Consider the following 27,980-nt stretch of genomic DNA (forward strand, 5'->3'; position numbering starts at 1 on the left):
AGTGGACTCGGGAGGAGCTGTAACAACTCAACGTAAAGACCCGAAAAATGATGCATCTCTATATGAGTTTGCATCCCAAATTGTCCGCTCCACGGTTGTACTTCCCCCGACAACAGGGAGGCCGTAGACTTTTGAGTTTGGAGTGTCTACAAGACAGAATGGTACTGGATACAGCCTGTAAAGTCCTTAGGAGTTCGGATCTCCTTCTCTGCATGGTCTGTGATCGTGAGAGAGCATGAATTGGAGCATATCCCTTTAGGGCAGCTGCCCGAGCAGCTGATGAACTCGGTATAGTTTTCGATACTAAACGAGGTGACCACAACTCTGTCAACGAGATGGAACCCGTTCAGCAAAAAGCTTATATGAAAGCCGTAGAGATAACCTTACTACTGCGGAAACACAAGGATAAGCCAATGCATGGGGTCTTCTTCAATAACATTAGAGACCTTGGCTTATCAAAGCGCCTGACTTTTGCTTTCCTCAGGTCGAGTGGGCTGAAGTCGGAAACTGAAGGGTACATCATGGCTTGCCAGGATGGTGTCTTCAACACCTTAGTCTACCGCAGTCGCGTGATAGGTATAGAGGTTCTTGACACAAGGTGCAGCGAGGCGTCCGAGACCCTAATGCACTTGCTATCAGCATGTCCAGAATATACGGCCTCGGCCTATATCCATCAACATAACACGGCCCTCAAAGTGCTATATTACCATCTACGGCACTATTACGTTATTGACGAGACACCGATGTAGCCCTACGCTCCGGGGTATATTGAATCCGTTGTGGGGAACAAGAAGTGCCGAATTTATGGAACTATTCGTCCTCTACCCTCAGGCTCATACAAGCTAATAAGCCTGATGTAGTCCTTCTCGACCACCAGAGCAAGACGATATCATCCAAAAAGAGGTGGAGAAACGGATAAAATTTCGATATTCTCTCTTCGAACTCCGCAGACCACTCTGTCAAGTGGTTGTTCTGATTATTGGAGTCCTCGGTGGAATAATGCCCTTTCTACTCTCGAATCTTAAACTCATACCGGCTTGCCGCACTAAGGCAGAAATCTTAGCCGGACAGCTGCAGAAGGCTGCCATTCTTGGCATACTGCGCTTGCTCAGCGCACATGATTCTCGGACCCAATGTATCGGGGCTTCGGGAGATAGGGCCTGACCAGCACATACCTAGTTCGGTATTAAAGAAAATATTTCCATAAACATGACTTCATGATACAATTAATGTGTAAATTTTTGCTGGTCAATTGTGTAATCTAATAGAGATACATATTCATTAACTTTTGAATTTTGACTAATTGTTAAATCAAGTTTTTCATAGGAAAAATGTTGGTTATTGAACTGAAAAGTGTCAGTGAAGTTAGTTGAGTTGTGATTCTGTAGTTAATATGGTGCAAAAAGAAGGTTGACAAGTTTCGGAAGTTTGGTGGGCTACAACTCTAGAAATAAGGGAGAGCACCGATTTTTTTTCTTCTTTCGGATTCGTAATCTACACGTCAAAATACATGAGTGCACTCAAACCTTTTTCAAAATAGGCAGATGCAGCCCATCCGTAACATAAAATTCACACTATATGTAATATTACCGCTCTTGGTGGAATCAAATGTGCCAATTCACTTGAACACTTCCCGTGAAAATATCTATAGAAGAGAGACAAATATCCAACCTTTCATCGATGTTCCAGACTATCACGGTTGCAAGTGATGTTCGCGATTCCAATGAGGCGGATGGCTCTTGTCTGGATGGAATCCAGCAACTTCAGGGTATGTTTGGGGGCAGAGCTCCATACATGAGAACAATACTCCAAAGAAGGTCTGATCTGACCTTTATAAAGCATCAAAAGTTGCTGATCTGTGTACAGTTTTCTGGTTCGGAACAGTGTTCCAAGCTTTTGAGATGTGCATCCGCAACCGATATCCTGGAATCCAAATGGAACGACGACGCAAGTGTACTGCCCAAGCTCAAAATAATTACCCTCTTTTATAACTTTTAATGATTTTTAACCACCATGTTTTATATAGTATATAATTAAATAAATAAAATGTTGTAATAATTCAGTTATTTTTTTTTTATTTGAATCTGGCTTGTTCCCTTTCTGATTAGTAAAATTTGGAATCTGGATGAATTCGTTTATTTTTTTTCATTACTATTATCGCCATTCTTGGTCAGAAGTAATATTCAAATTTGTTGTTGATGACAAAAATACGATGTCTCCAGATCAAAGCGTGACTGAAAAAGCTCAACGATGATAATATGTAGCCGGACTTGGCAAATGTCTTTACCTACTCCTTTACATCTTTCCCTAATTTTCATCTGATATTAAAAATGTTGATAGTGGACGATCACATTCAAAAAGAGGAATAGTTTTTGGCAACCTTTTTGGCCTTGTACTTCATGAGCATGAGCATGACAAGCAGTCCAAAATGTTTCCTAAACCCCGAGAAAATTTATCTGAGACGGTCCTCTAGTCAATTTTACAAATACCATAAGACATTTTATCATGATGTACACAAACACCTAGAGATATTTATAGAGATTATTATCAGCCGTGTCCTCATTATTGATTTGCTAAATTAATATTGTTTATTTCAGTTCTATGTAGTAATCGTGTGAGCCAAATGACCAAGACCTACGATGACATAGAAGCAATAACAAGGCTTCTAGAGGAGGTGAGTTTTTTCTTCCATTACTCTATATAGTGTATTCAGTAATTACTAATTTGATACTAATTTGATAAATAGAGCAATATGATAGTTGATCATATCTATAAAAAAGCAACTCATATAAACCCATTATTTGCCACTGCAAATAGTAATTGCGCTAATCCGCATAATATGTTGATTTATCACATTACGGATAATCATTTGTGGTTAAAAGGTCAATGGCAACTAGCAAACTAGCAAGATTTTTAATTTTTCGCATTACATATACAGCTACCTGAATAGAAAAAATTCATCAATACTTTTGTGAAAATGGATCACATTATTGTAATATCTCCCGTTTATGAATACTATTGTTTTAAGCAGTTACATAAGTCCAGTCTTCTCTTACCTACTCAGTAGGTTAATGGACTGACACCTATCAGAAAACAATTACTTCTCTGGCTAATACCACGAAGGGCGTTAGTTTATATCAGACAGGTATCATTGCATGATTGATGAGAAGTAATTCCTGCATATGATTTTAGTGATACAATTTCCGCAATCGATTTTCGATTATTAGAACGGTTACACATGCAGATCGGTTTCGGGCTGTTTGGCCACTCATCAGAGCAAGGTTGTGTCCTACATGAATATAAAGTCGATGATAAGTCACAAGAGTATTTCAATCACGTCTATACCAAAAGCTGGATAAGTGTTATACTAATTCCAGGCACATCAGTTTCAAACTTCATATCATAATAAATAATGATCAGGTACAGGATACATGCGTATTATATCTCAATTTGAAAATATAAGTCTTTAAAAAATATTTATTTCGAAAAATGGAAACAATACTGTGTTCCCTTGAGTTACAAAATTCAAATTATAAAATAACTGTAATGTGAATACAAACGTAACAAACTTGTAACTAACTCATTTCGCCATGCAGGACGGTATTTATAATAAAATAGATGATGACATAGGTTTAAAATAAACAAAGAAAATAAAGAATCTTTGTCGTTTCAAGAACTGCGTATTGCCGGATGTCGATTCATCATGTCAGCTTTGACATTATTCTTGTGTATCCATGTCACCTTGGGTATGAATAGAGAAGGTCAATGAACAACATATAACATGCTTATTATTAAATTTCCATTAACGTTTTTATCAGATACATCAGTGACGACTATCAATGTGCTAGTTAGATTTGGTAATCACCTGTAATCACCATAAATCATCCATTCTTGTTATTGATGTTTGAGATGTTTGAACTTATATCTCCTCTCAGAATTATTTTGTCAATATACGATGGAACTCACCCATATGCTTTAAAAATTATTCTGCATTCAAATATTTCTACATCCTATTACTTAAAATATGACCAACTGTTTTGTACTCTATCAGAGTATGCAGTATCAGTGTATGGGTGCCAAACAAATGTGTCTTTATAAAAAGTACAAAATCGATTCTTTCATTTTAAACTACAGTTCCTCTTCTGGACTTCATACTTTAGGAATTCAGCAGTTGAAACTAATTGAATTCACTATACGTGTCTTGTTAACAAGATCTTAGCATTTTTTCTCAACATACTTGACTTTTTGACTGGTCTATAGTAACTTTATATCTTTTACTAGAATGCTCTTTGTATGAATGAATGTATTGTACTTACATAAGCAAAAGTTCCTAATCATATTACTGTTTTTATAAAAAAACATTGAACATTGAACAAAGTATTATTCAAATTATTTTCTGATCACAAAAAATGCCGATTATGGTAAACGATTAACTGAGATATTTTCAAACGAAAGGAAGAAATATGGCACAGCTCGTAATCTACCACAAACTCAGAAACTAACACGATATAAACAAGACAACTCAGAAAATTTAATTTTCAACTTGCCTCATTTGGCTGTTACTTTTTGTTAGTATCCAATGAAGCAATTAAACCTGAAACCTGATTTTTTTCATTTGCAGAAAGAAAAAGATTTAGAACTGACAGCCAGGATTGGAAAAGAATTATTGGTGAACAACACCAAACTAGAGAATACTGTATCGTCATTAGAAACTGACCTGAAAGCAGCACATGAAAAAATCACCCAACTCAGTCATGAAATCCAAAAAAAGACTGAACTTATACAGATTCTTACTAATGATATGGATGAATCATGTTTGGAATCTGCGGATCTCGGACGGATAAATTTGGAATTGATAAATAAACGAATATGTGAGTATGTTGATATGTGCAATTCATAAGGTCTCGAAGGTTCACAATACATATATGATTCAAAAAGCATATACTAGACTGAAGAACCTTTTTTATTAGCACTATGTTCTGTGGTGGCAGTGTTAATACTCCACCTAGTATTATAATTTTGAACCAAATATAACCTACTAATAGTTTCAATCACAAAAAAATTATATGACATTCCTATATTCCCATTATTTTGGAAAAAAAAGTCTCGCACACCTGACAACTCCCACAATATTGTACCACCACCCTAATACATTTATGTGTGTTTCATCATGTTTCTACAATCCATTTGGATTTTTTTAAACTTTATTGTGGAGGCCCCTCTCCTGTGAAGGCCCCGGGGCAGTAGCCCCGCCTGCCTTCCCCTAAATCCGGCCCTGTAAATAAACACTCGTAATGACATAACTCGGGTGATTGTTTTATTGATAACTTTACAGACGTATTCCATCAATTCAAATCTATAGTTACATTTTTACCGTTGGTCATTTTTATCAGTGGGATGGAAAAAAAAGAATCTTGGTATTATGTGAATTCGGAGACTAATGACGATGTACTTTTTTCAAATGAAAACTCACATTTCTCTCTATAATTTGTGTTGAGAAAAATTATCTTCGCTTTATTTAGTGGCATTTTTGATAATATTAAAAGGTCACATTAAAACTGAAAAATGTCAAAATATACAAAATAAAGAGAAGGTGCTACTTATTTTTGAAATGGCGCAGAATATTTAGGTTATTGAAAATATTTTGGGTAGGCAAATCTTTTAGAAACATTAAAAAGATATTTTTTTCATTATTGGAAGTTTCCCAGTATTTTTGTTCAATAATGTAGATGTAGAATGTGAATTTTTTTTTCTCAAAGTGTTTTAGAAAAATGTCTTGTCACAAGTCATAAATATTCATATATGTTTATTTTATCGAAATATTTATTTTAAATCATCATTTATATTTGCCACCTACACGATATGGCAATTATCAATCATATAAGTAAAAAATAATGGTTGATGAAGTAATTGCTGTGAAAGTACTTACGCAAGTTAAAGATGTACGAGGTCTGTTCAAAAAATAGGGTGAGTTTTCATTTTTCTCAAAAAATAATTATTCATCAATTTCTATTTTGTCCCCTTCAAAGTAGTCCCCCTTAGATATTATATATACTTGTGCCAGCGTTTTTTCCAATTCTCGCAGTTCTGATATGCACTTTTTGGTATGACCTTGGGTTCTCACAGATTCGGTTTTTATCGCCTCAATCGTCGCAAAACTCCGTCTTTTCATAGGTCTCTTTAATCTTAGGAAAAGGAAAAAGTCGCAGGGGGACAAATCTGGTGAATACGGTGGCTGAGGCATGATTACAGTGTTGTTCTTGTCCCAAAAAATTGTAAACAAGCAATGAAGAGGATTGGTGTGTTGTTCTTGGCCCAAAAAATTGTGGACAAGCAATGACGAGAGAGTAGGTGAGTTATCGTGATGCAAAAGCCACGAATAGTTTTTTCGACAATACCAATTGCTCCTCGCAAACGGCGCATAACTTTGAGATAATACTCCTTATTGACCGTACAACCATGTGATAAAAACTCCTGATGCACTACGCCACGGTAGTGCATTAGTGTGTAAAAGCATGATATTTGATTGAACTTGGTGTGCTTTTTTGGTCTTGGCTTTTCTGGGCTCTTCCACTGGGACGGTTGGACTTTGGTTTTGAGGTCATAACCATTTACCCATGATTCGTCACCAGTTATGACCCTTTTGAGCAAATCTGGAACGTCATTGACGTCATACAACAATTTCTCAGCGATTCATATGCGATGGCTTTTTTGGTCAAAATTCAGCAATTTTGGAACGAACTTCGCTGCCACACGATTGATGCCCAAAATTTTCGAAAAAATTGCATGGCATGAGCCAACCGATATGCCTACATCCTCAGCAACTTCTCTAATAGTAATTCGACGATTCTCTATAACAATTTTTTTCACTTTCTCAAACATTTTCATCGGTTGTTGATGTGATGGGGCGTCCAGGGCGAGCGTCGCGTTGTCATTCACATTTTCTCGACCTTCCGTCGCGTCGTCATTTACATCTTCTTGACCTTCCGTCGTGCAAACATATTTTTGACTTTGAGCTCTTTTACCGTATGCCACTGTCAATATTTCGAGTATTTTTGAGCACTCAATTCCATTTTTTATAAAAAATTTTGTGCAAATTCGTTGAGCCTTTTTTTTTCAATAGGCAAACACTATCAACTTTTATGCCTAGAATGTATGTAGCCCGCAAAATTTGAACATTCACTTTATTTTTTAAACAGACCCCGTAAAAACTATTTTCATTCATTCAAGTTGCATTTTTAAGCGGATGTAAATGTTGTGAAAGGACTGATATTGTTTTTGGGATATGTAGAAGATTCTATCCTCTTAAAGTTGCATCCGTATGCAGTTATTCTGTTGAAGAATAATTATTGTAACTGATTTAGTTGAATACATGCTACCCACTCAAGATTTGAAATAAATACTTTCTTTTCATAGTCGGTAATTTAAGAAAAAAAAGTTGAACAGTAGTTATCTACAAATATGTAAACTTCCTACAGGTAATATTAATATATTTTCAGAAATCTTTCTAAATATTTAGAAGAGGTCTCTGTATGGGAATTTCCTATTACAATATTTTCTCTCATGATAAAATCTTTCGGAATTTGTACTGTAATACTAATAATCTCATGAAGCCATAATAATGGGCATTGTTTATATGTAGAGATATCATCATGATGTTCAATCTCAATTTCGAAATATAATGTCTATTCTTATTCGGTTCACATGGTTTCTTATTGAATGACTGAGAAAAAACATATGCACAGAAAATGTAAATAGTTAGAGTTGGTTATATCTGTTTCAATGAGGATGATTATGTAATAATGCACAAAGGTTTCGTTCTATGTTTTACAGTTGATTATGAAAAAATTGGTTTCGAATAATATTAAACATTCATCTCATCCATTTTAAAAATAAGAGAACTTCACTTCTAGAAAAAAGAAAAACTATAATAATTTTCATAAAACAATAAACGAATAGGTAGTAATATAGAACCATGATTTTGTATAAATTATCTCTGTTTATTCGTTTTTGAATTGTTGAGATTGTTGTAATTATTTTTCATTTTCATGCTGGGAGATTTTTGATACATAACCATTTAATATCAATTTGTGACAAAATTCCCTTTTTTTGTTGAACCTTGTTTGTTTAATTTACAATATACAGGGATATTCAAATTCATTTCTGTACATGGGGATCTCGTAAACGATGAGAGATAGAGTGTCGGTTAAATTGTGGCAAAGTTGCGTATTTTAGAGGCCTATTCAAAGATGTAAAAAAATTGAATATAACTTTTTTGCTTCTGGAGATATACAGAAAAAACCAAAAAAATCCCAAATTATTTTTTTGTCTACATCTTCTTTATTCGTAGACATATTTAAAATCTGTCCATATTTTGCCATTGGCACTTGATGCGTGGGCTATAAGAATATGTCCATGAATCTTTTATACAGGGTGTCATCTGACTTGGGCCACCCCCATCTTTGAATTTTTAAATACGGACCTGTATTTTTTGTTGTAGTTTTTGTATGTTCCACGTTCACTTCATACTGAGAAATTAAATTAAATTTTATATTATAGGATGTTTGGTTAATATTTGATTATAATTGTGTAAATTATTCCTTTTTAGATTACGGCTCTGCAAATTGATTGACTGCGTTGAAAAAAATACAATAGCAACGTTCACGTCTCCCTATGTACCGTAAAGTTATTCCAGAATTTTTTTTTATTTTTAGGTACCTATTCATTTTTTTTCCATGCTCTGAGCGTTTTCTACAATGAACTTCTTATAAGAAAACCTCTTATGATTATCTGAAACATATCTACATCAAAAATATATTATATGTGTTTTTATGAGCAGAAAAAGAAATGATAGCAATAATAACATCTGAAACGAACTCTATAATTGTAATGAAAATTGAAATGAAGTAATTTATTTACAAAACAAAATTAATGGCGCAATAAATGTTCGAATTGGAGTCCATCCATTTCGAGACATTTTTGAACTCTGTTTTTCATATTATTTATTGCCCTTAATACATTCATTTGCTGCATTGTTGCGAAATCATTCAAAATCCTCAATCTGAAATCTTCCACATTTTCTATCTCTCTGCCAGCGTCCCCCATATAAAATAGTCCAAAATAATAAGATCTGGTGATCTTGCAGGCCATCTTATTGGCCCATTATTTGTCTCGAAATGAAAGGATTCCAACTACTTCATTTCCATTTTCATTCGTTTCGGATGTTATTATTGCTATCATTTCTTTTTCTGCTCATTAAAACACATATAATATATTTTTATTGTAGACATGTTTTAGATAATCATAAAACATTTCTTCATTCGAAGTTAATTGTAGAAAACGCTCAGAGCAATGGAAATATAAAAAACAATGAAAAGGTACCTGAAAATGAAAAAAAAAACTCTCTAAAAACTCTACGGTACAAAGGGAGACGTGAAAGTTGCTATTGTATTTTTATTTAACTCAGTCAACCAATTTCCAGGGCCGTAATTTAAAAGGGAATAATTCACCCAAATATAATCAAATATTACCGAAACATCCCGAAATATAAAATAAAATATAATTTATCAGTATAAAGTGAACGTCTACGATCCAAAAACTACGACAAAAAATACAGGTCCGTATTTAAAAATTCAAAGATGGAGGTGGTCCAAGTAGATGACACCCTATATAGAAGATTCATGAACATATTCTGATACCTCACATCAAGTGCCAATAGCAAAATGTGGACAGATTTTCAATAAGTCTGCCAATAAAGAAGATATAGGCAAAAAAATAATTTGGGATTTTTTGGTTTTTCCTGTATATCTCCAGAACAAAAGAGCTATATTCAATTTTTTTACATCTTTGAATAGGCCTCTAAAATACGCAACTTTGCCACAATTTAACCGACACTCTATCTCTCATCGTTTACGAGATCCCCATGTACAGAAACGAATTTGAATAGCCCTGTATTTTGTTAATGCTACACATTCAACATGTTTGCGTACTTTATGTGAGTTTGATGGAATATATTTCATATACTTCGAATTATTCATTCATCTTCAATTAGCAGATTGAAACTCAAAATACTCAGGAATTATCCATTCTCTCAAATTCTGAAATTCTTGAAATGTGGTTAGTTTAATAGTTGAAGTGGAGCCACAATTTGAACTTGTGATGCCAAAAGTCGAACCTTCCGCAAGATAAGAATTAACGAGGTCTAACATTTCAACGTTCGATTTCTAGAATGGGTCAGATAATAAGCAAGCGGGCAGTCATCTCCCAGAATTGGGATCGAACCTACGTTCGCTAACGGCTGCTGTTCTGTCATGATTTTGTAAATTATGAATGTATTTACTTTCTAATAACTCTTGGGCTAACAAAAAAAATAGTAAATAGTGTGCAAATCAAACAAAAATTTCCGAAAGACATTGTTTGCTTAGAAAAATATCACCAGAGACTTCTCTGAAATGATATATCAAGACAGTGAAAATGTGAATAATAATAATAATAATAATAATCTCTTTATTTACTCAGATTGATTTGTATAACCACAAGAGCAGAAGTACAAATGAAAAAGAGGAAAACGTCAATGTACAATATTGAAAAGAAATAAAACTATACGAAATATATAAAGAAATAAAACTATACATGAATATAATAATAGATAATTGTTTTCTATACACACATATAGTATTGGATTACAAATAAAAGTCATCAATACTGTAGCAGTTCTTTGACAGAAGAAGTTGCTTCAGTCTTGATTTAAAAATGTGTAAATTTTCAGAATTTCTGATATTGTCGGGGAGTTTATTAAAAAGTTTGCAGCCTTGAAACTCAAAACTTCTTTGGAAAAGAGCAGTGCGATGTTGACTAGATAATAATAAGTGGGCATTCCGAGTAGAGTGATTATGACAGGCTCTGTTAGCAGCTAAAGTGTTTCTATTTCGATAGATATATGTGCAAGCTTCCATTATGTATACTCCTGCTAGCGTTAATATTTTCAAATGCTGAAAAGTTTCTCTACAAGAATCTCTATAGCCCAACTTAGCAATGATCCTAATAGCATACTTTTGTATAAAAAACACACGAGACACGGTAGAGGATGTGCCCCAGTTAAGGATGCCATATCTAAGATGCGAATTGAAGTTTGCGTAATAGACAGTTAATAAAATACTTTGACCACAATGGTGGGATAGAAACCTAAGAGAATAACAGGCTTTTCTAAGTTTATTACATAAGTGGTCAATATGTGTCCTCCATTGAAGTTTGTCATCAAAAATAACACCCAACATTTTTGTTGACTTGGTTAGGTTCAATTTTAAAGCAGTATCATCAAACAGATTCAACCCATATTGTTGCCCAGTATTCATCTTGAAATTTAACAAGTTAGTTTTGGCTTCATTCAACATTAAATTGTTTTTCTTTGACCACATAATAACTTTTTTGTAGGTCTCTAGAGCTGTGTTTTTGGCGGAGTCCATATCGTTTTCAATAATTAATATATTAGTATCATCAGCATAACATGTACAGTGAATGGCCGAGTTCTTATTCAGGTACACTGATAAGTCATTGGCAAAAGCTAAATACAAGAAGGGTCCTAGAATGGATCCCTGTGGTACCCCATCCTCAATATTTCTTTCAGTACTTAGACTTTTTCCAACTTTGACTACTTGCCTTCTCTTATATAAGTATGAGTTTAGTAAGGATAGGGGTATTCCTCTTACACCATATCTTGAAAGTTTGTCCAGCAAAAGATTATGGTTCACACAATATTTATAATAATAATGATAATGATCATAATCTTCTTTTTTGGCAATCATTGATTGTATAGGAAAAGTCAACAAAAATTATGACAAGTAAAAAAAAAAACATCAGTATATTAGTTTCAAATTGCATCATGCGATTCATATCTTGAATAAATTCAATTTGCAGCTTCACTGGAGGACGAGAATAAAGCTCTCAAAACAGAATATTGTCGATTAGCTTCATGTGCAGATGATATAGAGGCTCAAGAGGCACTATTACTGAAAGATTTGACTGGACAGCTAAGTAAGTTTTTTTACCTTTATATCTTCAATTTTGTAATGAAATGATGATGAATGAAAAAAAATGACCACAGCAATTATTTTAAGCGTGTGCAAACTCAAGCATGGGATTTTTAGAAGATGAAATTGATCGGTTGAAAGAAGAGAACCGAATCCAATATGAACAAATTTTGTTATTAAGCTCCCAGTCACAAGATTCAGAAGAGAAACTACGAAAGGTAATGTTGTTTTTATTGAAATTATTCCTTAACGAATGTTTGGAGTACAAACTGAATAGGAAAAAGTGTTTTTTATATAATTCAATATTCACATAAAAGTAGTTGTTTCGAAAGTCATTTTTCTTTCGTGTAATTCAATGTTTATATGAAAGTAGAGAGGGCTTTTTCTTCCAGTTTGTGTCTGAAAGTAACTTATTTGCATGATCTACGCACCTTAATTTGAAACTAATTGTTTTTTTTTCTTTTAGGGGCTGTTCAAGTATTACATAAGCATATTTATTACAATTGTTTACCCCTCAGCCCCCTTGTCAGCAAAAGTAAGCAAAGCTTTTACTCCCCTCCCATGGTTACGTAAACATTGTTATATGCATTTTTCAAACATAGACAATGTGTGGGTTGCCATATTTGTAAAAAGGTAAATAACAACTGCTGATGTAATCACCATCATCTAGACCCCCCCGCCTCCCATGTCATCAAAAATAAGCACAGCAAAGATGCCCCTCTATAGTTCTTACGTAATACTTGGACGGCCCCTTATCTAGAGGTTTCCTACATTTTCTTGTATGAAGATAGAGATGGAGAATGTCAAAACCGTTCTTTCCCATAAAGTATTTATTTTCACAAAGAAAAAATATAGCTAAAACATTTTTCGTTTGACTTCTAAAAAGAATTTGTGAAGTTTTATAATTTTCTTATAGTTCAGGATATTAATTTTGGAATATTGAACTGTTTTTGTTTTTATTTCAAACAAGCATTTGATTAAAGCATGAATTTGTGATGGCACCACATTCGCCCCCAAACAAGTGGAAGAATCATTCCAAAATATTTCAATGGCGATTGGAGTCCAGTATGTTGTTTCAAGTTCGAATTCTTCTCGCCTAATAAGTGTTTAACTAAGTCTTACAAATTGATAACTACCCGCTTCCATATAATAAAAGTGTTTGTTCTAGATGGTCATTTACAGATTGATTCAGTTACGAATTGATTCAGTGACAAGCGTTGACAATTCTTTGATAAAAATCCTATATGGGTGCTTGTTGTGTTCTATAGATTATACAAGTATTTCTACAAAAAGAAATCAAGGGGCGACAAGTCTGGTGCCGTGGAAAATGTTAATCTGAATACTGACGAACATTGAGATTCGTTACCCCTTATTTTCTTTATATGTTGGTATCTGAAGAGTATGATCTATATAACGCAAGCAGTATCTTTCACGATTTGCATAAAAAATTGTCTTCGAACCACTAAGGAAATGCTTCGGAATATATAATAACGTTTTTGAACGGATGTGGATGGTTTGTACCATCTGTCAACTAAATAGGGAGTTAGCAAATAAGCTAAATTTGAATACAATTTTGGACAGTTTTACTGAATATTCAGGACTGTAAATTGATACTTTCGAAATAATGCCAGGGCTTGAAATTTCTGCTTTTGACAAGACAATAATTGATGAATTGGTTAAGGCTTTCGCGGCCGAGATTTTCAATGTTACTATCTTCATTCGGGTTTGAAGGCCATCGTAGTTTGGAACTGCACCCTAACGTTTCGCCAGCACGAGTGGCTGGCTTCTTCAGAGGTTTATTCATCTTAATGATTCACCGATGACTGGTGTTTTGTAGTCCGTAGGTTGTATTTATGTTGACACAGGTAGTCCGCCTCTCTTGTTGATGTGTTGCTATTGGCCGAAGTGTTTAATAACATGTACCTGTTAGCGGGTTGTTATTGGTTACGGTATTAATACTTGACTTATTAATGAGTGACCTATCGTCTCTAAGAACCATTGCATTGCGCTGTTGCCACTTTAGCATCTTTGAGTATGGGATTCCAAATCCGCTTAAGCGTTACCGGCTTATCTTTTCTGTTGTAGTTCTCTGTATTTTTATGAATTTCTATGGCTTTCCGTACAAGCCGACTGTGGTGTCCATGATCGGGGACAAGTGGTTTCACATCTTCAAACAATATCCTGTGATCTTCTTCACTAAGCGCGTGTTCAGTTACTGCCGATTTATCTATTTAACCTAATCTACAGTTTCTCCGATGTTCATTCAGCTTTGTACCCACGGATCTCTTGGTGCTACCGATATAAACTTTTCCGCAGGGGGTATATCGTATACAATGCATATACAATACACCCCCGCAACTGATAGTGGATCTCTTTTGTCTTTCGCAGATCTAAGGCTTTGTTGTATTTTCCTGGTGGGCTTGAGCACTGTTTTTATTTTATGCTTCCCTAAGACAAAGGGTCTTGAGAGAACCAGGTCGTCAACAAAGTCTAAATTTTCCTCGAGAGGTTGCTCCCTATCAAGGAGGGACAGTGATGTTTTGGGGGCATCATGTTCAATCGCCGAACGTCATTAATTCCTATACGTGATAACATGACAAGTCGAGTTTATATTGAAAATGTTATCAGGCCCATTGTTCATCCATTACAAAAAATCGGGTGAAAATTTCAACTTCATCTACGATGACGCCTGACCTCATCGAGCAAGAATGGTTCAAGAAGTACTGGAACGAGGGCAAATTACCGACTAGACTGGCCACCTAATTCGCCCGATCAGGATCCCATTGAAAACATGTGGAATTTTGTTTCTAGAGTAGTTCACAACAGCATTAACCCATCCCAAAATGCAGAAGAGTTAATTGCAAAAACAAAAGATGGATAGAATAATATTGCTCAAGAAAAAATCAATTGCTTTATTGTTTCAATGCACAGTCGCGTCAATATGTTATTGAGAAACGAAGGAGGTCACACTCACTACTAATTGATGTTTAGTCAGGATGTCCTAAATTAATTAAAAGTGTATTTTTGCGGAAAAATACATTCGGAATTACTCATAGTTAGAAAAAATGTTATTTTATTTCAAAATAAAATAAATTACAAAATTACTTTCCGGTTAAAGACTTTGGATTTTGTATGTAGTAGTATTTTACAAAACTAATGGATAAAATTATAAAATTTAAAGTTTACAATGGAAATAATTTAAAGAGCTTCGAAACGACATCTCATGCCATTGATGCCCTTTCTTAGGAGTGAAAGTATAAGCACAAATATTGGAAAAAATGTTACACTTTTATCAAAAAACAGACACTGTTTCATTCGGCCACCCTGTACATAAATGTATATAATTAATTATGAATTTTTCAGCTTCTCAGTGAAAATGCTGAATTAGATGGTCTGTTACAAATCACCAAAGAAAATCAAGGTAGTCTCGCGGTTGAATTATCAGAATTCAAAGCAAGGTATTATGAAGTCGAGGCGTTACTGAGAGATACGCAAGAACAGTTACGGAAAATGAGAAAAAGGCAAACACCTGCTGCAAGAATATCGATGTTTTCTTCCTTGGTCAAAGTGCATCTGGTCCATATGATAGTTTACAGAGTGAACTTGAGATGTCTATTCATTCAGAACTTAGTGCAGATTCTGGAATATCTGGTACATATATATCGTAAGTTGAATACATTAATACAATATTTTCTTGTCAAACCATAATGACTGGAATTGAGTAACTATTAATATTCAAGTATGAAATTATATTATGATTACTTTGTGATATAATTCTGTCAGAAAAAGTGTAATTTATTGAATTAAAAATAAGGGAAGTGTTTCCTTTTTCTAATACATTTTTTTGAAAATATTTTACTGAAATTGACGTCCAATCAGTTTAAATACAAAGAACAAATAAAATTAACATTACACTGAAAATTTTTTGCCAAAAAAATTATCCTATCAAATTTGTCTATTTCTAGTCATGTGTGTCGAAATAACCAATGAAACCATCATTACACTGATAACTACCCATGGATAGTTTTCACGGGTAGTTATCACTTATGTCATGACATTGCTAAGCAACCAACACAATAAAGTTGTTTGACATTTCAGTAATTCAATTTATTTCGAAAATGTCACTTCCTCGCTTTGGTGTTCAAAATGATGCGGCAATTGACAAAATCATTGAAGAAAATACACCAAAAAATACTGTCAATAGTAAAAAATACACTTGGAAAATATTTATGGAGTTTTGTGACGCCAGAAAATATGAATTGGATGGAAATCGTACTCTCGAAGAGCTTGCATTAATACTCAAGGATTGGGCGATTAATATGAGAAAAAAGGATGGCACAGAGTTTAAGGAGGCTACTGTTAAAACCGTATGGAATATAACAAGCAAATTATTACAAGAAAAGTATTACAAGGAGTATAATATCATGCTAGAATCCTTTAAAAGTGTTGCATTCAAACAAGCGCGGAATGCACGCGACGCAGCACGAAGAAATTTACAAACAGATCCCACTAAACGCAAAACAAGCTCAGTACCATTAACTTCAAATGAAATGAGTAAAATTATAAACTTTTGGGATGAAAATACCCCTATAGGACTCCTACGCAAATTTTATCACATAGCAGCGGTGGAATTGGCTTGGAGAGGTGGTGAAGGTGCTGCTTGCTTAGTTGATTATTTTCATATCGAAAAGGACAACAATGGATCTCCAACTAATAGGATAGAATATAATCCAATTTTCAGTAAAACCTGCCAAGGGGTTCAAAGAACTGCGCCTCTAGCAAATGGTTAGTTCAAAATAGTGATAACAATGCTTGTCCTGTCAGATTATTCATTAAATTATTATCAAAACGAGGCACAAATATCAAGACAAATAGACTATTTTTAAGGCCAAATCGTCACTGGAAGACAGGAAGCGATAACTGGTATGACAATATGCCTCTGGGTAGAAATATAATCAACGGATGGACGAAATCTTCTGCTGAAGCAATTGGCTTGGATACGAAACAGAGGAAAATAACCAATCACTCTAATAGAGCAACTGCAGTCAGTCAATTAGCTAAGAGTGGAGTTCAAGAACAGCAATTGTTGAAAATTACTGGGCACAATAATGGAAATTCCATAAAACCTTATTTGAATATTGATCAGGAACATCATAACCAAATAATCAATAGTATGCGTGGAAACACCTATGCAGTAACCGAGGCAAATACAGCAAGATCAACGGAATATCATTATACGAATTGTTCTTTTAATAACTGTGTGTTCAATAAATAATTTTGTTCGAATTGCAAAAAATTTTCTCACCGAATATCCCTCGAACATTGATAAATAACTCATAATTTTATCACAACTTCCTCAAGCACGTTATTTTAGGTAACATCCCTCCGCCTTCGGCGTCGGGATGTTGCCAAATAACGTGCTTTCGAAAACTGTGATAAAATTATTTCGTTAGTTATCAATGTCCTTGGGATATTATAGCTGATAATGTTCATGTTGTCATAGAAATTGTGAAGGACGAAATGTCGAGCATTCACCACTTATCCAGGATTTTGAAATATTGTCTCATTTGATGTATGTTTAATGTCATAAGAAGTACATCTTGTCAACAAACATTTTTTTGCTAAAATGTAATGTATAACTATATAATATTAAGAAACTATCAGGCACATATTATACATGTACACACATATGAGCACATCCTCACGTAGAAGGCTTGTTATAATATAAGTTTGTACATTAGTGAAAATAAAATTGATTGAGTAAATGACATGTATAAAAAACACTACAGAGGAGAAAAAATATATATATGCAGAATATGTGTCGAAGTTATCCTTAAAAAATTCATCTAATATACAGGGTGTAACATAAGTACGTTAAAATATTCAAGTGACGTATTCCTGAGACAATTAAAAAAAAAGTCTATATGAACTTGTTTCCGAAAATGCTTCGTTTCGGAGATACGGGGTGTTGGAATTTAATTTTTTTGTTCGCTTTTTGAAAATAACTCTTGCAAAAAATAAGTTAATTGCACGAAATTTGGTACCTGGGGTTTTTTTGACGTGGAAAATCATAATTTCGTATTGATTTTCATGTAACATCTAGGGGGCGCTGCGTACGCTGTCATTAATTTCAAATTGCCCTAACTTTTTTGGCAGTGAACTTTTGGTACTTTTCATGAAAAAATCTAATTCTCACACCTTTTCCAAGTAAAAATGGTACACCTCCTCAACAACGCTGGAGGTGATTGTTTTCGAGATATTTACAATTTTCTATATCAATGCATATTACTTAGCTCCTAGGGCGCTAAGTGAAGTTGCTGAGAACATTACAAAAACTAAGTATGTGGTGGATCTCGTCAAAATAAACAACTTTTGCAGATGTTGTTCTTTGAAACCATTGAGCAAATTCGATACTGGTTGGAAATCAAGTAGCGTAAGTGCCTGGACACGCTGAATATGATAAGGATATAATTGCTGTTTCTTTAAAATTCTGTAAACTGTCATGTGACTCATATTTAAAGTTTGACTGATTTTTCTTGTACGTGTCTCTGGATGTTCACTAATTTCTTTGAGAACCGCCTCCTCCAATTCTACAGTTCTTCTAGTCCGTGGCCATCCTACTGCAGAATTTGTTTCAAAGCTTCCAGATTCGGATAGTCGCCGGAAAAGATTCGCAAATGTCGCTGCACAAGGAGTCACGCATTGGGGATATCTTTCCTGATAGATGCGTCTGACCTCGCTTGAATTTCCGGCAGCCAAGCCGTATGCAAAAACCATATCAGCTATTTCAGCATTCGTAAAATCGGGCATGGTATCAAAAAATCACTTTATAAACTCCGAACTGTGAATTTGTCAATTAATAATTAAAAATGTGACAGCGAACTTCTATTTTTATAAACAAACTTTCATAGCCTACTCGATTCAATTAACTTAATTTGCAAGCGGAGAGTGACAAAAATTATTGAAATCAAATTTGGCTATAAAGTAATGTGCATCGATATAGAAAATTGTAAATATCTCGAAAACGATCACCTCCAGCGTTGTTGAGGAGGTGTACCTTTTTAACTTGGAAAAGGTGTGGGAATTATGTTTTTTCATGAAAAGTACCAAAAGTTTACTGTCAAAAAAGTTAGGGCAATTTGAAATAAATAATGACAGCGTACGCAGTGCCCTCTAGATGTTACATGAAAAGTAATACGAAATTATGATTTCCCACATCAAAAAACCTCGGGTACCGAATTTCGTGCAAATAACTCATTTTTTGCAAGAGTTATTTTCAAAAAGTGAACAAAAAAATTGAATTTCAACACCCCGTATCTCCGAAACGAAGCATTTTTGGACACAAGTTCATCTAGACTTTTTTTCTTAAAATTGTCTCAGGAATAAGTCACTTAAATATTTCAACGTACTTATGTTACACCCTGTATAATGAGCCTTGCTGACAAAAATTGCCTTCAAGTTTTTCCTGAAAGATAGTCCTGTACGTACAGTATGTGTTGCACTTAATGTCATTTGAAAACGATTGATATAAAAATATGATAGAACTGACCGATACTTGATAAAAACCTATTATAACGCATTCAAAAAAACACTTTAATGTGAGATTTCTACTTGAAAGTTTACAAAACTGCGACAATTGGTATATTTTTGAATGTTGGCCAAGAAGTGTTTAGAATCATTTCCCATTCTATAAACTAATGAGCGTAGTGGATCAGGTGGTAGGACCAATTGTGGCAATTTTACTTTTCCACGAGCACAACACCGCTGTATTTCTTTGCCTACAATATTGAGAAATGATTGTGATTTTTCCAATCGTTAAAAATTTATCTGAACAATAATAAAGTTTTAGATTGTATCAGAATGCATCATTTTCAATCTCCTTGAAAGCAATTATGACATGTCGATTACGAGTATTATCATTTTCTGTGTCTCGTTGTTCATCAGTGTGATTAGCATGTGACGTAGCTCGTCACACATTTGCTTGATTTCCATAACCTAAGTAAGGTCGTCTTTTCCTTGGCATTGTTAATTTAAAAAGTTCTTACACAATAACTACTAAACTATTTTACTAATTGCTCTACATATTTGTTTGTTGTCAAATATTTATGGTGTCTTGTTACTTACAAATATGTATCAAGCTACACAGAAAAATTCCTATTTGGCTACTTGAGTAGCATGCTCATTTGGCACAAATTACCATTAAGTCATACGGCCAAATGTCACTTATTCCGGGTCTTTTATTTTCCTTGCATAATGTTTATCAAATAATTTCCCAACTTTTAAACCTTCCTTGGACTTGGACTACAAATATTTCAAAACCAAAATTAGCCAAATTGGTCCAGCCATTCTCTAATTTCTCTATGTAACTCTGGACTATTATGTTCCTCTAAAAAATATAAAACCTCCGACTTTCCAGTATATGTCATTACCCTGGAGGTTGTTTACAGGTCATAATGGATAAAATTCAGCCAGTGATCAACTCATGTTGTATTTATTTATTTGTAGGCCCCAATACAAGAAAGTTTTTGAGACGGTCAGATGTGCCTCCCAAAACTCATTAGGCAGCGGAGAAAGCATGATGGGCAGCTTCCATTCAAGCATGGGTGGTTACGTGAGCAGTTCTACAAGCGGTGAACCTCGGATGAGCATAAGATCTCAAGGTGGATTAGATTTAAGAAGATCGTCTATATATAGTAGCAGTTCTCTAGGATATCCAAGTGTTGATTCTACTGGTTATTCAGATACCGATTCTAGTCAAACTGATTCAGATGAAAGTTATCCGTAAGTTGTGAAAATGTATATAATGTAATGGAATTGGCTGATACTTGATGAAAATCCATAACGTAATCAAGAAACACTTTAATGTGATATTTTCACTAAACAGTTTTACAAAAATGCGACAGCAATAGCTTCTTCAGGCGTGTCTTTACTAAAGACATTCAATGTACTATAGAAATACTTTCATATGATAGGAATTCCTCTACATTTGGCATTATATTCAGTCTTATCTGACCCATTTTTTCAATTGAAGTAGTGAAGACTCACATGAAAATTTAACCATAAATGGTGATAGGTATTATCATCATCCCCATCAATTGATTTATTGATGGGGATGATGATAATACCTAACTTTGGGTCTAAATTCTTATATAATCTGTATGATCAACTAGCATTTGGAGATTTAATTATTGAAGTTTGAAATTCATTCCTTTCATATTCAATATTTATATCTTAGTACAATAATTTTTATCGTATGAGTTATATAAAACAGAACTGGTAACATTTATATCAGAAGATTTGTCGGGAATATTGATATTTCAAATGTCAGAAAAAAGGAATGATTGATATATTACATATTTATTAATTTACCTAATTTCTTACAATTTCTTTGACATATTGTCACCATTTTCTGCATCCTGCATCGACTATATTTGTAGCAATATTGACAAGCAAAATGTTTCATGCACAGTTATTCCATCTGGATTATCTGATCATGAAGCACTGACATGTTCTATTCTTTCAAAATCAACAAAAAAAACAAACCATACATAAGTATGGTAGATTGTTCAGTCGTTCAAACTATGATAGGGTCTATCAAAACTGCCTCGAAATAGACTGGGTGAGCATACTCTCTAAATGTGACCCCTTTTTATCATTCCTCAGTGCATTGTCCGATGTGTTCAATAATTCGTTTCCAGAACAAATCATTAAAGATAGATGTAAAAAGCCATGAGTGACAAAAGGACTGAAAACATCCCTTAGAAACCTGCGCTCACTGCATTATATCAGAAAATTCACAAACGAAATATTTTTCTGAGACTATTTCAATGATTACAAAAAAGTCTATCAATCCACTATTAAACTAGCTAAGAGGATATGTTACGGCAACAGAATGGGAGAATCGAAGAATAAAATTGAAGAAACTTATATAGTGATATGAAAGGTAAAAGAAAAAATAAAAACTTTGGACTCCCACTTAATCCATTGATCAACATAGAAAATATAAAAATTCATGACAGTCTTATTTTATAAGACACTGACCTTAACAAATTGTTCAAAACACTTCATGATATTAAAAACAAAAACACGGCCAGATATGATGATATTTCCGTTAAGATTCTTCTGAATTTACCACTCAATGCTCTAGGAACCTTGGACGCTATTATTAATACCTCATTCAGAACGGACTTATTTCCTTCTTTCCTGAAAACTTCCGTTGTCATTCCACTACATATAGGTGATGATTCCGATAATCCCTCCAATCTGCGTCCTATTTCCTTAATACCGACTTTAACAAAAATTATTCAAAGTCAAAGTAGGTTTCGATGAATTCTTAAAAGTGCACTGCATTATAAGCAAAAACCAGTTTGGGTTTTTGGCGGAAAAAGATACAAATGATGCTATCTTCTCTTTTTTATATGAAATTTACTCAGAATTGAATGCTGGTGAAGTAGCCACCGCAATATTTTGCGATATTTCAGAGGCGTTTGATTGCGTCAATCATAAAATTTTACTAAAAAAACTTCATAAATATGGATGTAGAGGTGTAACGAACACTTGGTTCGAATCGTAAGTTTCAGGTCAGAGTCAAATGGTGAGGACAACGGAACTCTCAGAGAACAGGGCCATTGAATTTGGTATACCACAGGGATGATACTACAATATTGTGGAATGAAAAAACTCAGTGAAGCTAAATAAAATAGTATCATCCGACTTGAAGAAGGTGAAAAGCTGGTACAATGCAAATTTACTCTCTCTCTCAATGCATCTAAAACGAATATAATATCATTCAAATGTTCGCTTGATGAAATTCCAATAGACGCTGCTATATTACAAAATAAATTAAACACAAAATTTCTCTGTGTATTAATTGATAATAGGCTGAAATTTGATGAAAACCTTAAACAACTCAAGAGTAATATCTCCTTCGGATGTTATGCAGTTAGAGTGGTTTCAAATGACGGGCTTCCATATCGCAAAGACCGTTCACCATGCACTTATTAAGTCTCGACTACGTTATGGAATACCTTTTTGGGGAGCATGCTACTCATCCCTTCTCTCTTCTGTATTGATATTACAGAAGATGTCTCTGAAAAGTAAAACACAAAGAATCGTGCAGAAACTTGTTCACTGCCAATAAAATTTTAACAGTCATCGCACTTTTTATCCTAGAGATGGTTTGCCTTATTTATAAACATAAATCGAAGTTCAACTTTGCCTTTAGACTTTCCACCCCAACTTCGAATTTAATCAAGGATTCCATATACTATAATGGTGGTAAGTTGTTCAATCATTTACCATTAGAAATGATATCTGCAAATCTAAGAAACATCCATTTCAAAAAGACGGTAAAGAACCTACTTGTTGATAGACCCTATTATAGGTTGGAAGAGTATTTTAGCGAATCCTTTTAACAATAAATTAATTTATTCTTTGTAGTAGCACTTTATAATATGGTGGTGTTTTATCTATATATGATTTGATTTATATTTTATTATATTATATTCAAAAATTTTCCTAATTTGTTCTTGTCCAAACGAATGTTCAGTTTTTAAGTTCATCTTTTCATAAGAAATAATAATTTCTTTTTAGTTATTCACTTTCGTGAATTTTGCCCAAATTATTCATTCACCAGGTACTGACCAGGAATTAAGAAATACACTGCTATTTATCGAGTTTTCAAAAACACAATTCCACGTAATTGTTTGCCATAATTCAACATAGATTTAGATAATTACGAAAATGCATTAAAATTTGTTAAGCCAAATGAGGGAAAATTATATTTTATATACTTATAAAATAAAAGTATTTTCAAACAAAAAGGGTTGAACTCTATTGAGTTTTTTAGGGGAGTTCCACGAAAAGGAGTCCCGGGTGTACCAGGTGCCACAGAACTGGAGGCAGCTGTGAAAAAGTTGACTCCCAGTGAAATCTTGGCGAGAAGATCAAATCTTCGTCATGGGCCTACATATGGAGGGTAAGTAAACTATTTTGATGGCAATTTATCTTTATCAAATGTTTATGAATTTTACTCTTAGTTATGATGGAGAATCATATCTTCCATTTGAATGTCGAACACCAGACAGCTTAATGTCTACAGGTTCCAGTAATTACAGTGGATGGAAATTACCTGAGAAGTTGCAGATTGTTAAGCCTATGGAGGGATCACAAACTTTACATCAGTGGTCACAGCTTGCTCAACCTACCTTTGGGGGTATTTTAGATGAAAGGCCTGGTGTTAAAATAAGGTTGGTTTTATTCCGTTCATATTAAGTTTATCATTACTCAAACTATTGTGCACTGTGAATTTATGAAAATGCAAGAAAAACACGGTGAAACACAAATGATATATGAATATAAAATGACCACTTTTGAATTTTTTATATAAATATTTGTGGTGATGAAATTCTGTAGTTCAAAAACTATGTTTTTAATATACAGTCTTTAAACAACATTCAATTATTTATTTATTTTATTTATTTATTTACGGACTTGACATTATACAATAAACACATAAATAGTGTGATTGAAAAAATAAACAATTTGAATAATAATATAGAATACCAAAAAACAAATATCAATTAATTATTAATAATAATAATAATCAGCAGTTTCTTCATAGTAGGTTTAACCTGATTTTTAAAAGAGTACAAGGATGAGCCAAACAAATCAATATAGCTGCTATTCTTATTTGCTAACCTAAGCATTCTGGTGATGGTTTCATTTAAGCCATAGAATAGTAAGGAACTTTAAACAACTCCGACACTATGGTTCTTCTTGAATTTACATTGAAGTTAATCATTTGTGTTACAAATGGACAGTTCATATCACCATTTAAAACTTTATGAAGAAGTCTTAGATCAATTTCAGCTCGGAGGTGCTCCAAAGTAGATAAATTCAGAAGAAGCATAATGTCTGAGTACTCATAGTCGGACCTCAGATATCCGAGCTTAAATGCACATGATCTCAGAAATTTGTTTTGTACTTTCTCAATCATAGATGTATCTGTCTGGTATAGAGGACTCCATATCATGCATTTATTTTACAATACTGAGCGTACCAAAGAACAGTACAATATTTCAAAGGTATTGTAACGAATTAAAGAATTAACTGTCTTAAACAAATTTATTTTAACAATACTTTACTATCACAACTAATTTATTTACATCACTCAGTAACTAACGCTTAATTTATCTTCACCGTTTGTTAACCGCTCGATTCGCTTTCTTGGTACAGACTACTCTTCGGGACGAAGAGCGACGTTTTTATATCGTCAACGAACGTTCCGGATCCCTCTGCGGATTTCGGGACCCATCCGGAGTTTTCGCGGTATTTCGCGATGCATCACGCGTTTGCTGACTGGGACATCGGTCAGGGCCGGCTTCAGATTCATTACAGTATTTATAGAAAATTTATCTGTGGATCATTGAACAAATCCCAATAATTTGAGTGATTTAGATATAATGTGATCAATATGACCTTTAAAGGTTACTTTGCTATCAAACAACACTTCCAAGTAATGAACGCTGTTAGTCAACGTTAGATTAATATATTTGATTTTATATGGATATACCATAGGTTTCACAGCTCTTGAAAATGTTATTTGATAACATTTATTTATATTTAAATGAAGCATGTTTTCATCACACCAACGAGTGTGATGAATATATTTGGGAATATTTCTAGAGGAGACATATTTGGAAACATAAGAATAAACGGATAACAAGTATATCATCTCAATTAACAGGGTTGGCAAGGAACTAGAGGACCTCGGCTTGGAATCCTATGCACTAAGTGATCTTGAAGAAGACGAAGAGTATACCAATCCCGGAAAAGTATTTGATACATCCGTTCATACATACACTTTTACAAATAGTACCATATTGCACCCAGAGGATGGAATGTATGTAACACCTAGCCAAAGAGGGAGTAGGATGTCTTCAGTATGTTCAAGTGTTCAGCCATCACCGCCCCATACTCCTAGGACTCTGAGCAGGCGAAATTCTTGTAGTACTTTCTCCACTACTTTAGGATTAGCTAAAATGCTTAACGAAAGAGGTAAGTTCATTTTTTTAACGATGGAAATCCCCATTTTTGAAAATGAGGATATTTATATTAAAATAAATAATATTAAGACTACTTATCAATTCTTGGAGTTTCATTGAAGGACTATGATCCCTGTAATTTCGATTGTGATACTTCACGAGAAGTGTCACAAGCTCCGGTTCATTTTAGTGTTCTTTCATTTTAAAGAGGAGACTTAAAGTAGTTGTGTTTCAGAAAACTTGGTAATCCTTACAATCCAGCTCCAGTTTGGATTGTAGTAATTGAAATTTCTGCACAAATACTCCATTTTCACTCCTGAGAATTTTTTTTAACTGTCTTCACTATGTTAATGTACAATTCATAGATGCTCCATACCAACAAAGCATATTCAATGTTAGAAAATATCTGTTAGGTACTTTTAGATTTTTCTGTAAAAAAGGTTTTTTCTTTAGGAAGTTTGTTTTCCAATTCCTCTATAAATTTGAGGTATATTTATTTGAAAATATAATGAAAACTCACCGATACTGAATGAAAATCCATTATAGCGTTTTCATAAAACTCACTTCAATCTGAGATTGAATTCAAGTGGAAACCTCACATTAAAGTATTCTTTGAATACAGTACATTTATTTATTTTTGTACTCGTGAAGTTCCGCTTTAGTTTTTTGGCATTCCTTGTCTGGAAACTGTGGGTTTCATATACTTTTTTTGATGATGACGTCAAATGAAATGATTTAGCTATTTGTAATTCCATGAAAAATTTTACTCTTTCAATCATGCCAATTTTTCTATTTTTGGAAATCTTGTTTAGTATTTATTACACTTGCAGTACCTCAACAGTCTAGATTCTACAGTAACTTTATGTTTCACCCTAATTTTGGAGTTAGTCAGTAACAAATCAACACTAGTATTAAGTACCACTGATAGATGGAGTAGGAGGCATACAACGCTTCGGATGAGATTTGTCTAGAAGGTGAAATATAGTTGAAGGTGTTGCACTGTGGTATGATGTAATGGTCTGAACAGCATCTAAGTTGTAAATTAGAAATAAGTGTTGTAACCAAATAGACGATAAAGTCTATTCAGTTGTAATCTCATTAATGATTCCAGTGATTACATTGCCGGTGCACTAAAACTTCATTAAGGGGTATGTTATTTGTATGAATATTTATTGTTGCACCAAGACTACATACAGGGCGACAATATATTTTACATAATCTATTATGAACCTATATCTTCAATATGGAAAATGGAATGTAATCATACTCTAGCAGAAACTACCCTTCAGGCGTATAAACCCTAAAAAATATATCATAAAATCACAAAAGTTGAAACAATTTTCATATTTGAATGTATGGAAATGACTGAGTTCAAGAAACACTTTATTGTGAGATTTTCACTAAACAGTTTTACAAAAACGCAACACGTGTTTCGCTATACAATAGCTTTTTCAGGTATGTTTATACTGTATACTGGAGTATAGACACGCCTGAAGAAGCGTGTATAGCCACACCTGAAGTGGCTTTTTTATAGCGAAACACGCCTGAAGAAGCTATTGTATACACGTGTTGAGTGTATACACGTGTTGAGTGGAGCTTCCTCAGGCGTGTATACAGGGTGTTTCAAATTCGATCCTCACCATTGGGATCTCGGAAACTATTAAAGATCGAAGATGGTTAAATTATGGCAAAGTTGCGCATTTACCTGATTAACAATATGCCGTTGAGAAAGTTCTGAAATTCCGAGTATATCCGGAGGTATCTGGAAAAAACAGAAATTTCGGAAAATGGTTTTTATTTTTTTTCTGGCTTTATTTTTCGAAGGATTCAAAAATAAATCGCACTTCCACATTGCCACTTTTTCCATGATACATACTTGTGTTTTCAGATTTGCTATCCGACGTTT

The 27,980-nt window shown here is 33.9% G+C and overlaps 1 protein-coding gene across 1 annotated transcript in view; it reads left to right on the forward strand.

Annotated features, from left to right (window-relative positions):
* The window catches only part of milt (trafficking kinesin-binding protein milt), a 113,981-nt gene that overhangs the window by 67,329 nt on the left and 18,672 nt on the right, over positions 1-27,980 (forward strand). Inside the window, 10 exon segments of the mRNA XM_074175161.1 lie at positions 2,598-2,674; positions 4,622-4,871; positions 11,917-12,033; positions 12,117-12,247; positions 15,393-15,590; positions 15,593-15,693; positions 20,535-20,810; positions 23,878-24,006; positions 24,068-24,277; positions 25,777-26,087. Coding sequence (XP_074031262.1) covers positions 2,624-2,674; positions 4,622-4,871; positions 11,917-12,033; positions 12,117-12,247; positions 15,393-15,590; positions 15,593-15,693; positions 20,535-20,810; positions 23,878-24,006; positions 24,068-24,277; positions 25,777-26,087 — 1,774 coding nt within the window. The 5' untranslated portion in view covers positions 2,598-2,623.

This window comes from Leptinotarsa decemlineata, unplaced genomic scaffold (assembly GCF_025532065.1).
Source record: "Leptinotarsa decemlineata unplaced genomic scaffold, Ldec_3_MD MMD2_tig00000882_RagTag_RagTag, whole genome shotgun sequence".
Classification (NCBI taxonomy): domain Eukaryota; kingdom Metazoa; phylum Arthropoda; class Insecta; order Coleoptera; family Chrysomelidae; genus Leptinotarsa; species Leptinotarsa decemlineata.